The 16,473-nt window shown below is 43.6% G+C and overlaps 1 protein-coding gene across 4 annotated transcripts in view; it reads left to right on the top strand.

Annotated features, from left to right (window-relative positions):
• Positions 1-16,023, top strand: part of mbd6 (methyl-CpG binding domain protein 6) — a 29,044-nt gene extending 13,021 nt beyond the window's left edge. For 2 of the 4 annotated variants that reach the window (XM_084365502.1, XM_084365503.1), the window contains exons 2-13: positions 1,214-1,447; positions 2,226-2,365; positions 2,932-3,034; positions 4,009-4,180; positions 5,550-7,976; positions 8,608-9,614; positions 10,030-10,138; positions 10,327-10,472; positions 11,634-12,395; positions 12,630-12,682; positions 12,840-12,906; positions 14,221-16,023. In XM_084365502.1, the coding sequence (XP_084221628.1) occupies positions 2,250-2,365; positions 2,932-3,034; positions 4,009-4,180; positions 5,550-7,976; positions 8,608-9,614; positions 10,030-10,138; positions 10,327-10,472; positions 11,634-12,395; positions 12,630-12,682; positions 12,840-12,906; positions 14,221-14,292 (5,034 nt within the window). In that variant the 5' untranslated portion in view covers positions 1,214-1,447; positions 2,226-2,249 and the 3' untranslated portion in view covers positions 14,293-16,023. Of the gene's footprint in view, positions 1-34; positions 259-298; positions 632-1,213; positions 1,448-2,225; positions 2,366-2,931; positions 3,035-4,008; positions 4,181-5,549; positions 7,977-8,607; positions 9,615-10,029; positions 10,139-10,326; positions 10,473-11,633; positions 12,396-12,629; positions 12,683-12,839; positions 12,907-14,220 lie in introns of those variants that run through there. The other 2 variants (XM_084365500.1, XM_084365501.1) reach the window with 2 other exon arrangements.
• The last annotated feature ends 450 nt before the right edge of the window (positions 16,024-16,473 follow it).

Here is a 16,473-nt window from a genome sequence, read left to right as displayed (position 1 = left end):
CCCGGTGCATGTCGGGTACAATACTCCCTGAGCGCCCAATGCGCATGCCCAACAGAAAACTCCATTATTTTTTTGCTCGGAATCTGTAAGAAAAAAACAGTGGGAAACTGTGAATTTGGGATTACATGGGTCGTAATGGTTGTCGGAATACATCTGAATGCGAGACGGTTTAGCAGAGCAGAGACCAAAGCAGCGGCTGGATAACTGTGCGCCGGGAGCGGGACATCCTCCAGTCTTGTTGGGACACTCCAGAATCAAGTAAATTTCAGTCTGTTAGCTCTGCTAGCCTAGCTGGTAGCATTAGCCCCGAGATCTCAGGCGCAGTAAAATGAAGCGTTATTGCCCTTTGTTTTTAAATCGGACTGGCAGACGTTGCATAAACGCTGAGAGCTGATTGATCGCGCCAATGCATGGTTTAAATGATGAAATTGTTTATTTTACGGTTATTTATTTAAGTATCGGCCGTTCTCAAAACATTCTCTGGCTAGTCCGTTAGCTAGCCAGCTAACTCTTGATTCTCCCGCGAGCCAGAAAAGCGAAGACTCCAAAACTTCGCCAACACAGAGAGCCTGACGCAGAGAAAGGTTGATAGGTCCTGCTAACATTAACGATAGCTAGCGGCTGTCAATATGTGAGTGCAATCTGGCGATCGTGTTTTTTGCGAAGCAGTATTTTCCCTGGCTTGTTTCTCGTTACCGTAGCTAACACGCAAGAGTTTTTGCATCGGAGTGTTTTGTGCGCCTGACAGCTGTCACGACAACATAGTACAAAGTAGGGTAGCCTGCTAGCTTAGCTGTTAGCCTAGCTGCTAGTCTGCCGTTTATCATTCGTGTAGTTTGTGAAATATTGTTCCAGGGCTGCACACTGCAGAGATGTCGACTATAGCTCAACTACAGATTCCCTCAACATTTTATTTCATGCGCGATTCAAGTTGCTAGCTTGTTAGCTTGTAAGATGTTTGCTAGAAAGGCAGCTGCTTATATTGTGGCTAAACATTCAGTTAACCCACGGGCCTATCCAAACACACCCTCCCACTTCAAAGTAGCCGCAGCTTGCTCTGAAGTTGTATTCTTTATCAGAGAGTAATCTATCTCATGTAATTTTTTGAAGTACGCCTGGATCAAATCAATTGCTGGAAATGGTTTATTACATCACTTATGTACCCTGGTTCTACTTGTCAGATTACATAATCCACCTCCCCCTTTCTTTGCAGGCTCCCCATCTTCATCCAAGACCCCCCATCAGACCTCTGATGTGAACTGAACAAAATAAATCTGCAGGATTTATCCTCTAAATTGAGGATCTGCCTCAAAGTCGAGCAAAGTCCAGGTGTTTGGGCATCAAGTCAGGTCCTACTGGCAGTCTGTGTGCTTCTCACCCACCAGCATGTACATTGGACAGTGGATACCTTAGCCAAAACAAATCCTGGCTTCCCAAAGATGACAAGGTATGCTAAATGTGCTTCAGCAATTCTATTTTTTATTGCTTACCTTGAAAGTACACCTAAAGCCCTTTATTTTTCCTTGGCCACACCCTGTAATGATATGTTTTCATTATATTTTGGGGATTTAATTTTTGAGACAACATTCTGTAGAGGCTTGAATTGTTGTGTGCACATACATAAGGAATATAAACATTGGGCACTTTGCCCAACCTTTTTGGATTCGTAGAAGAAAGCAGGGGAGGAAACTTGTAACTGATATTGAAATAGTGCAATTTATTTATTAGGAACCCTTGTCGTCTGTATTCTTGATGATTGTGTTAAACCTAGGCTGATTTCATCATGGTGCCAAAGTTGGATTTTGAAATATTTTATGTTTGACGCCGACATTTGGCTTTGTGTAATCAGATGAACGTGGCTCACACATTCGGCATGCAGCTTGCTTTAATTAGAACATTGATATCCCGAAGACTACACAGCAGAGACATTCGTTCATCCATTTTATGCATGCATGTGTTTACTTATTCAGTGACTCACGGTGAGGCACGACAAAGTACACTGATACATGAAACAAACTAGTCGCATGTATACATACATTTTTAATAGAGGTTCAGCTAAGTTGGGAGCCTTGACATTGACTTTTCAAATACAGAACAAAGATTTTCCAGCAAAAAAGGAAAGAAGACATATGTAATAAGCAAAACCCACAAGTCTTTACACAGGTTTAGCTTTATTTTATGGGTTTTAAAGAAGAGATTTATTAACATTTGGCTTCTTTTCCAAGGTGCTGGCAGGCCGCAACTACAAAATGATGGGAGGCAGTGAGACTGTAAGTGGGGACAAGGATGGGGTCCACACCACTGCAATACACGTCCCCATCGGCTGGCAGAGGAGAGTGGAGGGCGGGCAGGTGATCTATGTCAGGTGGGTTGGTGCAGTTAAACAGAAACAATATGCAGACTTGATGTTGATATGATGGCATCTTGGTGTGTGTGAGCTAAAAACTTTATTATGGAGAAATGAGAATGATGGTGCCAAAATGTTATTGGATATTACCTGGAAAGATGACCAGGATTTATGTGGATTTGTTTTTGAGATTTAGAGAGGGTTTTTTTTTTCTTTGAATAAAGATATACATTTGCATTATTTTCCTTGGCCAGTTTACAGCAGAAGAGTTTCTTTGGATTAGCATACACATATTTTATTGAACACTAGTTTGGATTGGATGTGTGTTACGTATGACATTTATTTAGTTACATTAGATATTTATGTTTTACATAACAAGCCAAGTAACTGTAGTTTCTCCAGACAGACATAAAAACAGGTGACAGGGAGCTGAGATCACATTCAGTGGTGTATAATACGTCATAGAAAGAATTATTTTCAGAGTTTCTCGAATACAGCAGGCCTAGTTAAAGCATCTTTTATTCATATATGTTATTTTTGTTTTGAGTTTGCTGTTAAAGTTTGTCCCTGTCTTCTTTCTGTAGTCCCAGTGGCACTGCCCTTTCCTCTCTGGACGAGGTCAAGTCCTATCTGTTGACTGATGGCACCTGCAAATGTGGTCTTGAGTGTCCACTCATCATCCATAAGGTAAAGCCGGTCTAAGTTTTAAATTTGAGTGCATTGTGTGTTCTGTACTTAAGTACAATTTTGAGGTATACATTAATATATGTAATGCAAGCCTGTGTTGTATAATGATGAATGAATTAACCTGTATACTTGCATGTTTCCATTTTCTGCTATTTTATACTTCCATTCTTGTCCTACATTTATTTGAGAAATTTAGTAACTAGTTACTTTGCACACTCAGATTGTTCAGTGTTGATAGGCTGTTACTTGTGACATACATTATAGTGGGCAGGACATTAGTGAGACCACAGAGTTGTGACTGCAGACAGAAGTAGGATGCTGCATCAGATTTGCATCAATATTGCATTTTTAAGCTAGTTATTTTATCAACAATTGGACACAAAAAACACAGTTGGCGATAAACAGAAACATTATGAATGTATTATTTAATAGCTTTGTGACACTTGGATATGCACATTTATACACATTTTAACAGCTGGGTAATGACCTTTTCAAGTTCACTTGACTACTGTGGCGCATTCGTTTTTCAAGTCAATACTTCAGATACTGAGATCAATAGATGATGTTTTTAAAGTGATGTGTTTCGATTTTGATGTCATGTATGAAACTCGATTTGAAATGGCTTATGACGTGTGTGTTAATGGAGATAAATTGCAAAATTGAGTCAAGTTCTTAGTGATAATCAAGTAGCATAATAATTCTTTGCAGCACTGTGAGGTTTTCATTATGAGGGAGATACAGACATCCCCACATGCGATGAATTAAATATCTATGAGTAGCTTTTTGTCCCACTGGAATCATGGCTAACCTTTTCTTCATAAAAATGAGAGTGCACAATGATCCTTGTGTGACTGTGCATATTATAGTGTAAAATTCCCCCACTGGTGCCCTTAACTGTCCTAAATTTGGTTAAATGTTATACTAAGAGTTATCTCTGTGTTCTGTCTAATCCTCTTTTATCTGCTATCCTGCAGGTTTTCAACTTCACTGTGGGAGTGAAGGTGGAGCAGCACAGCCAGCCATTAGGCAAAGCAGAGCAGGACATGACCAAACTGTGTAACCACCGCAGGAAAGTGGTAGCGATGGCTGCTCTATGTCGGAGTATGCAGGCCTCACAGCTACCTTTTGCCAACCTTCATCATCCAGGTAAACACATATGCTGCTCAGCATCATGTAGGAAATGTTCATTTTAATTTTGGTGTGGATGCACTCGGTCTATAAGGTGTGTCCAGTTCATTTCTGTCAGGCTGTAACCAAATCTTTTGACATTGGGGTTGGCAGTGCCATCATCATGGTGGGATGAATTGGAGATAACATTTCTGAAAGTATGAGAGGCTGTTATTGGGTTTAACCATGCATGTTAATACACTGTCTCATAGTTAACCACATGCCTCCGACATACAGAAACAGATGTTTCCATTTAGCTCTCCCCCCGTTCTCTTGTTCCCTCGACATTAGCCGTCAGAGAATCTGTGACGTGATTTATATCCATGTTTAGATACACTTAAGTTCCTACTGCCCACAGCAAATTAATAAAACTAAATGTGTCTTGTTTTTTCTGTAGGAAGGGCCGGACAGTTTTTCACTAGCAAATATTTTTGATGTTGTGTGTGATCAGAAGCACTGCAGGAGTGGGCGGGAGTGGGATGGGGTATCTGTTAGTCTAGAGAAGGCAGTGATGGTCAGAAGTCCTGCGGGAGCAGGTGGGCGGGGGATTGAAAAAAATGAATGCTGGTCAGTGCAGCTGCTGATAGACACACAGAATTTAAATGAGTGATATTTAACAGCAGTAATGTACTTAAGAAGACATTTAGCAAAGATCATGATGTATGGTTTGTGGATACCTCGATTGCTCACATGTATTGTCTTGCTGTAGTTTTTATCCATCGATACATTCAGAGAGCAAACTCACAGTGTGCAGTAGAATGGTTCGATCACTGCAGTCTCTATCCTCATTTTTCTTAAGTCTGTTTATTATTTGACTTATTTGGTTATTTTGTCCCATTATCTTCTGTCTCGCTAATTTGCAATCAGTTAACACAGATCCAAGAAAGGGCACAAACTGTATTGGGGAAACAAAACCTAAACACCCTGAACATCTGTGGTTAGAGTGAGTTAGGTCTCACTCTGCTGCAGTTTCCTCATCGCATCATCCAAAATGTAAATGGGCTTCTGCATAAGGGAATAATGTTTTTGCGCTTCATACTTTGAAACCCTTTCTGCTTTCACAAACGCATGAATGTTTCTAAAGACAGAAGCTAATAATAAGGTTGGGTAACCAGTAAGGTTGCAGCATCTACTGTTCATGATTGATAGTATCTCCAAACTAGAGTCCTTAGATCTTAGCATGGCCTCAAGACTGCACACTAATTACCCCAAAATCAAATATCAAAAATGGTAGAACATCCATTATCAATGATTAGTTATAGACTGTATGCAAGATACAATAATACTGTCTTATTGCTGTAACAACAACTTGGTAAATGCTTTTCTTGTGTGTATGTGTCCTCTTCAGACATGAGCATTGGGGCAGACAGCCGCGATCCAAAGCGAGTACGCGTGGAGCGAGAAGAGGAGGGCCATGGAATTTACCATCCAAAACTCCATCCAGTCCCGGCTCGACCTCACAGCAACCTCCACCCAAACCCTTGTGCCAGCCCCAAATCCTCCCACCAGTTTATTTACCCTTACAATGGTTCCTCCCCGGTCCTTCACACAGGCACTAACTCTCACCATCCCCTCGAGGCTTTGAGAAGACTTCACCATCCTCCTCCTATCCCTGCCTCCTCCAGCTCTCCCTCCAGCTCATTCCCATCTTACAGTTCTGCACAGAGGTCACCCCGCACCCCCACGCCCCAGAACGTCAGTCAAGGTCAAAGAACACCCAAAACCCCGGAGACTCCGGGTTCTCCTCGGCTAGGCCCCCTCTCTTCGCCTCCTCCCTCTTCCCCTATGACCATGGGTGGAGGAGGAAGAGGAGCACAGACTCACGCTCATCATCCTCATGGTGTCATTGTGGCAGGCTCCCCCCTCTCTCCGTCTCCCTCCCTCTCTCCCTCTGTCCATAACATGAACTGTGTGTCTCCTCACCAGCGCTCCCGCCACCCCTCAGCCTCTCCTTCCCCTCTCTCTGATCATGGAGGAGGCTCAATAGCAGCGCCATCAGGAGGAGGACTGATGGGAAGTAACATGTCTCAGAGGAGGAAATCCACCTCTTCCTCGCCACACTCTCCTCTCTCCCCAAACCCCAGCCCCCACTTCCCCAAGTACAAGCTGGAAGACATCTTGGAGCAGTTTAAGAACTCAGGCAACAGCAGCACTAATAACCATCACCTCCTTACCCCTAATAACCCCTCCTTACTGACCAACCAAAGCAGTAGCAACCCTCATGCTCTCTCCTCCAAGCCCTCGAAGAGCACCAACAGTCCGAATCCCAGCTCAGGACCACCAAGTTTTGAGCTGAGCTCGGCAGGGCCTTCTAGTTTACCTCTGGGGCCATTTCTGAACCAACACCACAGCCATCACAGCAAGCTGCCACACCCAGCTTCTTTCCCTGCGAGTAGCCTGCTCTCTGCGGCTGCCAAGGCTCAGCTGTCTAACCAGATAACCCAGGGCCAGAGCTCAAATGTGGCCAGCCACCCGGTGAGCTTGCCCTCTTCACTGGTGGTCTTGAAAGAGGCACAGCAGCAGCCGTCATCAAAGGTAACAAACAGCACTTTACATAACAGCCACCCTCCTTCCTCCATCGCTTCTTCTAGGCCTCCCCACCACCCCTCCCTTGCATCAGCCTCCTCCGTCCTCTTTCCTCCATCCCACTCTCTGGCCCAGTCCCTGGCTTCCTCCTTGCCCCACCTGCCTCCCACAGGAGAGCGCAATGCATCGCACAGGAAGAGGCAGCGGCGATCTCCCACAGTGCTCAGCATGCTAAGAGACACCCAGCAGCTGGCTAATGGGCCACGGAAGACACCACCAGGAGATGCCGTTTCTGCTACAGCTATCAACCTGTCCTCCTCTTCCTCTTCCTACCCCTCCTCCTCCTCGCACTCATCCTCTACCTCAGCTGTGCAGAACCAGAATGCTGTCATGTTAGAAAACCATCATCATCTACTCCCTGGGCAGACGCCAAGGCTCCCTGCTGCCCGTCAGATAGCACACCTTTCCAGGCTTCCTCGTCAAAATGAGGCTCTGGATTTCACTACACACCTGACACCTGCACCTCTCAGCTTGGATTCTCAGACCCAGCCTCTGTCTGCTCTGTTACACCTGCTCAGTGTTCAGAATGCACAGGCCACAGCCTCAGCATCTAACTCTGCTTCAGCTCAGCCAGGATCTGTGTCTATTGAAGGAGGTGGACACACTAATAAACACAGCCCCAGACTATCACCCTCTTCACCCACCCCTCATTCCAACATTACGCACCGACAGACTCAGTCACCGTGCCGAACCAGTAACACTAATCCTCTACCCTCGGTGCCGCAGCCGCTTTCTCCCCCTCTCAGTTCCTCTCAGTTCAGATCAGTGCAGTCTCCATCACATCCTCGGTCTACTAAATCCAGTCCTCTACAGAGACATTCACCTTCTTCTACAATGCTGCCCAACTCACATTTAGCTTTACACAACAGCAGCAGCCCATCTCAGCACATGTCCCAGAGTCTCTCGGACAAGCATCAACCAACTGAGAATCACATTTCTACAATAGACTCTGTTTCCCAGTCACCATTGCAGGAAACGTCACCACAGGGCACTGTGGGGACATCAGTGGACCTGAGTCATTCTCAAGGCAGTGTTTCTGTGGCGATATCCAGCTCCCCGAAGCCTCTTGATCTTAGCAACCATGTCTTGGCCCTTCTCGCAGCATCTTCCACTGTGCCCCAGGGGGAGGGCTACTCCTCTGACCGTACCACTGATGTTGCGATGTCTTCCCAAGGAAATCCCACTGCAGGTGAGGGCGATTTTTAGTCTGAAGTGTGTCTTTACTCTTGAAGATATAACCCTAATTTTGAATGCATACTGAAGCAACATGATATGTAGAGCTGGGCAATAACACTGGAAATGTACCCTCATTCGGAAGTCGGATTAATATTAGCAATGCATGTGGTATTTACATGTCTTACTTGGGTTGAGCCGACCCATTGCTGACTGCCCCACTGAGCCCTCTACCATTGTAACACCCCACAGACTTGGATTTTCAGTTTGACAAGAACGATCTTGTTACTGAAAGTAGTAGGTACTAGATGTAACTCAAGTTCAATGAGTATGAGCATGGCCCACGAACAGGCTTCACTCTTGGTTAACTCCATTGAGACTCAACCAAAATTATAGTAACTTAATATAAGTAGCCAGTAAATTTAACATTGCCATAGTCCATCCTGATTTTTCATTGTGGATATCGCTTTATGACAATTAAGTTTGCTCTGAATCAACAGCCTACCAACCATTTTTATTGATGTGCTAGCTTGAAAATGTAATACTGTCTTGTTGCTAACGCATGACTATTTTATAAAATATGTTAACTGATTGATAGGTTGACCAGAATGTAGACCACATGTGAATGATTCATGTCTCTCCCACAGGGCCAGAGGAGCCTAGATGTGTAGACCCGAAGGTCTCCATAGTGACCAAATCTCCAGCAGACACCAGCCCCGGGTCCGCTGTCTCCTCTCGTCTCGGGGACAATCACAGTCCTCATACACCTTCAGCTGTGGGTGACTCAACCACTCCCTTACCTCTGGCAGAGGCCTTCCCATTCATGAACCAGGAGCAGCTGCTGCAGCTGCTGTCATCCACAGGTGGTCTACCATCCCTCCTGGACCCTACAGTCCTGGCTTCATTGCCCCTTGGGGGGCTGTGGTTGGGAGGGCAACATGCACAGATGCCCCCTGCCAATGCTACACCACAGAATCTTGCAGAGCATCAGCAATCAGAGCAGCAGCTACTGATACACCAACAAGACACACAGCAGCAAAACCAGGATCAACAACAGAAGCAACAGCAGATAAACAATAACCCTCTGTTTCCCCTGTTGCCCTTGTTGAGTGGTGCTCAAGGGGAGCTGCCTCTGAACCTTTTGGGCCTGCTGAACCCACTCCCTGCCCCTGCCTCAACCCCTACCCCAGGACAGGAAGCTGATTTAGGTCTGACAGAAAAACCTAGCCTTCAGGCTCTGCTAATGGCGTCCTTGTTGCTAGGGCAACAGCATGCGCCTTTGTTACCTCTATCTGGGCTGGGTCAGTTGAGCCAGGTCAGCTTGGAAGTTCCTCTCCAGCAGCCACAGCAGATCCCCACCACATTGGAGGGTCTCACCCTGGATAAGACCTCTGGCCTCCTGGATCCATCAACCCTGCCTGGACCAGGCCTCCTGGAGGTTGTCCAGGGCCTTCTTTCCATTCCTCCTGGAGCTGAGGGCTCCATTCAAGCCCTGCAGTCTCTGCTCTTTCCTGCCGCTCTTCCTCCTCCCCCCGCAGCCTTCCTGCCCCTCAGCCCTGCCTTGCTCACTGCTGCCCTGAGCTCTGCTGAGCTCCACCCACCTCCCCACACCCATTTAGCCCCTGCACAGCAAACCCAACACACCCAACCTCAGGTAGGCTCCCCTATCTCCTATAGCTATTTCCTCTGTGCTCCTCCTAGTTTCCCTACAAAAACCTATGAGCTAATTTCCTCAACTGCTCCATTGTTTCCTCATGCCTTAGTTGCTTATTTTTCTGAATAATCCATCAACCTGTTTTCCTCTACTGCTAAATTGTCAGTTTTCTTTAAAATATTTTCAAATGAAGCCCTCCTTAAACTACCTGGTTTGTTTGGGTTGGTTACAGTCTATCTTAATATACTTCAGGTGTGAATGCACATTGTTTTGGTAACAATTTTAATTTTGCATTTAAAAATAAATACCTTCATCTGCATTTACCTTTTTTTTTCTTCACTATTCTACATTCACTATTTTGTAATTGTTTGCCTGACACTTTAATCCTCTCCTCCTCTACTCTTCTGTACTCCAGGTATCTACTGATGCTGGTGTTGACACCCTCATCCCCCTATCTCTCCAAGGCAAGGACAACCCCATCCTCCAACAGTTACTGCCCACTCTGCTTAACTCTGCTGTATTAGGTGAGTTAATGCTGACCCTCTGTAACGCTTCATTCTCTTCTTTCTCAAGATTAAAATATATGTTTGGGAAAAAATGAAATAATACCATCAAAAATGTCTAACTTCGCAGTATTAAAACTTAAAATACTGCAACCTTTCTGTAGCAGTGAGACATTATTTCAGAGCATCTATGACTTGTGTCTTTGTAGGAGATCTTTCTGCCATCACGGGCCTCAATAACATGTTGGGTATTGGAGCAGGTTCAATCCTCCTGCCCTCAGTCCAGACCTCTGCTTTGGGCATGCCTCTGCTGCAGGGTCCTGATGGAGCAATCAACTTGCTCAACAACATACAGGTAGGTAATGGGGATGGCAGTTTTGGTTTATTTTGCTTTCAATAACCCGGCACCGATTAACCTGTAATAATGGACTAATTAGTCAGGGAAAAAATGCAAAATTGAAAACGTGAAATTCAAGAGGCTCTGTCCTTTTTCATCCAGCGCTACATTGATTCAATGAGCTCTGGTGAAATGGTTCAGCTATCCCAGAAGCTGTGGTCAAAAGTGGTCTGTGTATTTCAGACTTATGGACTTAGATTGTTCTACAATGCTTTTAATGTTTACTAGAGATGTCCTGATCCTTGAGATCATTATTGGAGCCGATCTGGTTATACTTTAAAGGAATTGCATTGGCTAAATTAGAGCAGATCCTTTCTTGACTGCACTCAATTATGTTTTGTTCACCTCCGTCTGCTAGTGTTGCAGCAATGCTCTCCTTTCTATGATAACCAGGCTCCACACTGACAACTTCACTGCATATATAAGTGAAAATTAAGACTTACACCAGTGCTCACAAATAGATTCACAAACTCTTAAGTCCTTGGGTGGCAAAATCAGGTGTCATGAATTCCTTAACTCTGACTGTAACTGTCTCTTTGTGTACAAAACATCCAGGTAGCAGCCTTTCCTTTTTCGGCAGATCATATCAGCTGTCTTATTAATGTTAATTCTGACAGGCTATTATTAAACTTGGTGGTTGTTGTTGAGTGAAACTCCAGCTGGTGTCTGTACTCAACCAAAGATATTTTGTGAGTAAAGACGCTTCACTCAAGCAATTTCGGAGGTCCAGTAACTCATATACAGTATAATTTAAGCTCTTAAATATAACTGTTAACTTCAGTTGATTGGATCTAGTAGCTACGTTTTTAACAAACGGTTAGGTAAATATAAGCTTTGGATCCGACTCTGCATCAACAGAAGGCTGAAGGACTCGGATAGGTTTCTGGGCCAAAAAAAAGAAAAACTTTATTGGGACATGGTTCATTTTTTAACTTAATTTTTTATATCCTCACTGTAATAAATTGTCCATGGCAGGTTTGTATACATGTCAGGAAATGTGAATGATTTTCTTTTGGATTCTTTTGCATCAATGAGAACACAAAATGTTTCTTAATTTTATCAAAACATTTTTTGGGGGATCTTTCACTGTTATTGATTGCCTCAACTTTTTTCCTCTAGTTAAACCTTGCACCACCCCCAGAAGGAGAGAAGCCAGTCTCATTGCAGGACTCTCAAAGCCCTGCCCCACAGGAAGACATTCCAGCCAGTCAGATGGCTCCCGAAGTGGTTCACAGTCCTGTTCCAGCTCAAGCCCCTGCCCGAGAACCCACTCCACCCCAACAGCGAGTATCTGAGGGAAGGTCTGTTATTGATCCCTACACCTCTTTCATGGACACTATTTATACCTCCTTCCTTCAAGTCAGTGCTAAAGAGCAAGAAGACAGGGCCCACATGGGGCCATCTGACCCCACTTCACCCTTCTGTGCCTTACCGCCGGTTTCTTTCCCAGTGGAGCACCATACTCCGTCCACCCCTATCCCAACCCTGCCCCAGGCAAGTGCCCCAGTTTCCCTCAGCCCACGTCGGGCCTGTTCCCTTCGCAACCCGGACTTATCCCGACTCTGCCTGGAAGCAGCAGCTCATTCCCCAGCACAGGGGACTCCCAAACCCACTGAGGACGGCTCTACGCCACCCTTACAAAGGAAACCAGTCATGGTAGACGGACATACTCATCCAGAGCCTCCCCTGCCACCTATATACTTGGAGGAGGCTAAGACAGACTGTACTGGGCCCGCTGCGGCTGTGTGCCCCTATGTGGAGGCAGGGGTGGATAGGCAGGGGCATCTTCCCCATGCAGGGTACCTCAGTCCCAGGGATGGATGCAGTGGGAGGCCCAGTGAGGAGACGGCTGGGACATTACTGCACACAGAACAGGGAAGGGTGAGTGCCGGCATCTCCTGTTTACTTCAAACCTGTAGGCAAGATATTATGTCTCACAGTGAGCCTGCATAATGATCCTGCTGAGACGCCGGGATTTATTTTTGGCATGGACTGAAGAATGTTTAAAAAAAGGGAAATGTAGCATTGTGATTGACTTGGGTTAGGGTTAGGGTTTTCAGTTGGATGATTCATCATGATGTTTTTGTAATGTGGTTTCTGATTCTGCCTCCCAAGGATCAAGCGGGAGCAGCGGGTGGAGCCAGAAGAGGAAGGAAAAGGAAACAAACGTAAGTTGGCTTGTCCAGTTACGAGAAAGTGTACTGTAATGTCTCAGTGCCTTAGACATACTTTTTCTGATGCTTCTTAATATTTAATGTTTAATATCTGGCCCTTCAGGCTTATTTGGCTATAACAAACTAATATGTTTCTTTCTTTGTGTATCAGGCTACAGAATGTGTTAGAGGATTTCAGAGACATGGATGCTACAGCACTAGAGGAAACCAAGGCTACGGTAAGAGCCATGTTAGCAGCTAATCCTCTTGTGCCACCATGAGTTGCACATTTGTGGTTTTAAGTGAAATGTTGCGACAACTACAGGATAGATTATCATGAAATTTGATACAGCCATTCACGTTCTCCTCCTTATGATGAATTTTAATCACTTAAGTGGTCTAGCGCCATTATTAGGTCAACATTGTTTATTTTCTTAGTACTTCGGTTTGACAAAATGCCTGCATAACTAAAGACATTTCTGTCAGCCTCAACTGTACTTTTACGTACATTTACTTTGTAAGTTTTTAGTACTAATTAGCAAATGTTATTGTAGTAGCATACCAAGCTAAGATGGTAAACATGCCTGCAAAGAATCAGCATGTTAGCATTCTGGAGTCAGCATTTAGCTCAGTATGCTATCACAGAGCCACTAGCATGGCTGTAGAGTACAAAGAGCTACAAGTGAAGGTAATTCTGTGTGATATTTTCCTATCACCACCCCTCAATCACAGCTTAGCACAAGATGTCATTTAAAGGAAATGTCAAAAGGATCTTCTCAAAAGATAAAAGTGGCATTTGGAAACAATCTCACCATTTAGTCGAGTGTTGTTTTAGGAGCTTTCAATCGTAGCAAAGATCATCAGCAGAGTTGCCCAGCTGTCATAAAACTGTACATTTTCAAATTTCTATGGTAAGGATCTCTCAACCATATAAAAGCTTAGGTTCAGTGTTCATTCTTGATCATAATAATTTCCCCGGTAACCACCCCAGGAAACTTGTGGATGTATTTTTTGTTTTATGATGAAGGATTCTGGTGCTCGGTGGAACTAGTGTCGGTAAAAGTATCATAATAATTGACACACCCGCAGTAGTTACAAGGCTTTAGAAGCGTTTGCTAAGTGTGCTAAGTAATAATAATACTGTATTGTTAGTAGTATTCACACAATTATGTTGCTGACCTATATCTTCACAAATTAATGATACATCGTACTGTTCGCTCTAAGAATGAGGATTAGTGTCTTGTTATCATGGAAAGCGCGTGATAGGATGCACCAGAAGTCACACCCTGATTCGTGCAAGGTATCACAGGGGCTAGGAATAGGGTGGATGGCAAAATCAAGACACTGAATCATTGCAAGCTTAAGAGTCAGTATTTTGTCTGCTACAGTGCACTCTTTTTACCCTGTGATGGGATCAAAACACAAGCTTGGTGGGTTTGTTCCACACTGAATGATTGTGCAGTTCTGACTGCAGCAGTAAAATCATTAAATCAGTAAGGCACTGGAAAGGGATAAGGCTAATGTGCCAATCATGTCTCTCTTTCTTGTTGCAGACGGCACTGCTGAAGCCTGAGAGGTCAGTCCGCGGCAGGAGGCGACGAGGCGCCAGGTCTCAGAGGCAGTGATTGGTGGAGGGAGCTGTAAGTCAGAGCTGTTCACCAATTGAAAGGCGGCCAGACGCCTCTCTACCCCCCTCCATCTCTCCACCATCATCACCACTGTTTAGACCTTTCTTTTATTTTTAATTCAACTGCACTAATATTATGCCGTTGTCATGTCAACCATTGTTATGGCAACCACTATGAAATAAACACATAGGAGAAAGATCTAGTCTGAGAAATTAATTTATAAAAAAGTGTGGGGGAAAAAATTAAAGAGAAATGTTGTGGATACTTTTTCACTTAGGTCTAGTTCACAAAATAATGGTTGCTTGACATTGTGATCAGAGAAATCTGTTAACTATGGTTGGTGTTAGAATTATATCAATGAGAAAACACAAAAAAACAAACAAGAGTACTGTTTTGTTCTCATCAGTGTGTAACTGTGAGTCAGGATAAAGCCCATCTACTTGAACGATGCTCTCTGTTGAAAGTGTGTCTATCCGTGTGTGGATGTGTGTGTGTCTTTTTACGTGTCTGAGTGTGTGTTGGACAACAGTGCTATTGCTGAGCCCCTCGCTGGTCCGACCGTTAGTTGAATTTATTTTCATTGTAGTAAACGAGACCCTGTCTGTTTGTAAGATAAAGGGCTCTTTGCAGAGACACGTGGCGGTTGTATTTCAACAAAACATTCTGAAATGTTTTCAGAGGTGCTGGGAGGGAATGTAAGAAGGAACAGACTTGATTTTTTTTGTTTTCATTCACAGTATAAGATAACCTCTATATGGGACAAGCCAAGGAAATAATGTGGTTCAGCGTATCAGGTTTCTTCACACTCTAAGAAAATAACTTTTTATCATGATTCCACATGTCCTGTGAGATGTTCCTTAATGGTTTGTGCATCACTAATAATTTTATGAACTGAGAAAAAAAAAAATGAAGTTCTTTTGTAAAACTCTTTGAATCATGTCATTACACGTCAGACAGGTCAGGAAAATAAAGACGACATCCAGTTTTCACCGTTCGCAGGGTCCACAACAGATCTGTAACAATTCTGAAGAACTGAAAAAAAACATTTCACATGCTGTGTCATTTGTTGCTGTGAAGAATTACGTGTAGCTGTGGTGTGATGGAGACTATTTAATATCTGTTCACCTAGCACCCACCCAGTCTTTCTACCCGCCAGCCAGGAGATAAGTGTCTGGAAATGAAATGGAGTATTTGCAGGAATCCCGAGTAGAGTACAGTATGTCCTTTGATTGGTTGAACGAATGGCTGGAAAACTGAAACACAGAGTGATTATGTCTTAACGTGGATCTGTTAAGTCCGTGTGTTACTGTGGATTTGGAGTGATATCCTCCGTCTGTCTCCTCATGTCACTGTTTGAGCTCTCCTCCACACACTGCCCTGCCCCAAGAGTACTGGCATCTCTAGCTGTATTTAAAAATTAAAACAAACAAAAAAAAAGAATAAAGAAAAGTGAAAAAGAAAGCAGATTATGCAATTTCTACACTTGGAGATTTGTACATATGTACAGTTAATGTGTTTTATTTTGATTTTATATTGTTAGAGAAAGAGACAAGAGAGAAAACAATGAATTGTGAATTTTTCTGGGAATTGTAATTAAGTATTTTTCTCATTCTACCCCTTGCTTTCAATACTTATGTTTGAAAAGAGGATTAAATTGTGGACTGTAGCTTTCTTTTTTTATATGGGAGTCTTTTTTTATTTAATATTAAACAATTTACAGAAAATGTACTTTGTGTTGATTTCTCTTCTGAAATGGTTGTGAGGAACTTCAAGTTGATAGGTATGTGAATTTACCTTTAACTCTCACTTGTGGTTGGAAAGAATATATTGAACATGAGCAAAACGTTCTTGCCCGTTAGACCAAAAATATATTTTTTAAAAAGTGCTGAAACCTTTTTAAATTACTGTAAACTCACATTCTCTAATCCTATTGAGGATAGTCCTTTAATACTGAGCTGCAGTAATAACAGTTTACTGTCGTCACAGTCATTTCTTTAAGTCTAGACTGTCACACTGCCAGAAGTACAATCAAGGGGCAACTACATGTTCCTTTCTGAAAACAACAGGAACCCACAAATCTCAGTTTATTACCACCGTAAACAAAACTGATCTCAGCTCTATTTGTTTGATCTGGTTTTTAAAATTAGGGCTTTGCTCATTTTATGGCACCAAAATGCA

Source organism: Pagrus pagrus, assembly GCF_965226575.1.
Source record: "Pagrus pagrus genome assembly, chromosome: 11".
NCBI lineage: Eukaryota > Metazoa > Chordata > Actinopteri > Spariformes > Sparidae > Pagrus > Pagrus pagrus.
The sequence above is the reverse complement of the archived record's forward strand: the minus strand, read 5'-3'. Positions and strand labels throughout refer to the sequence as shown.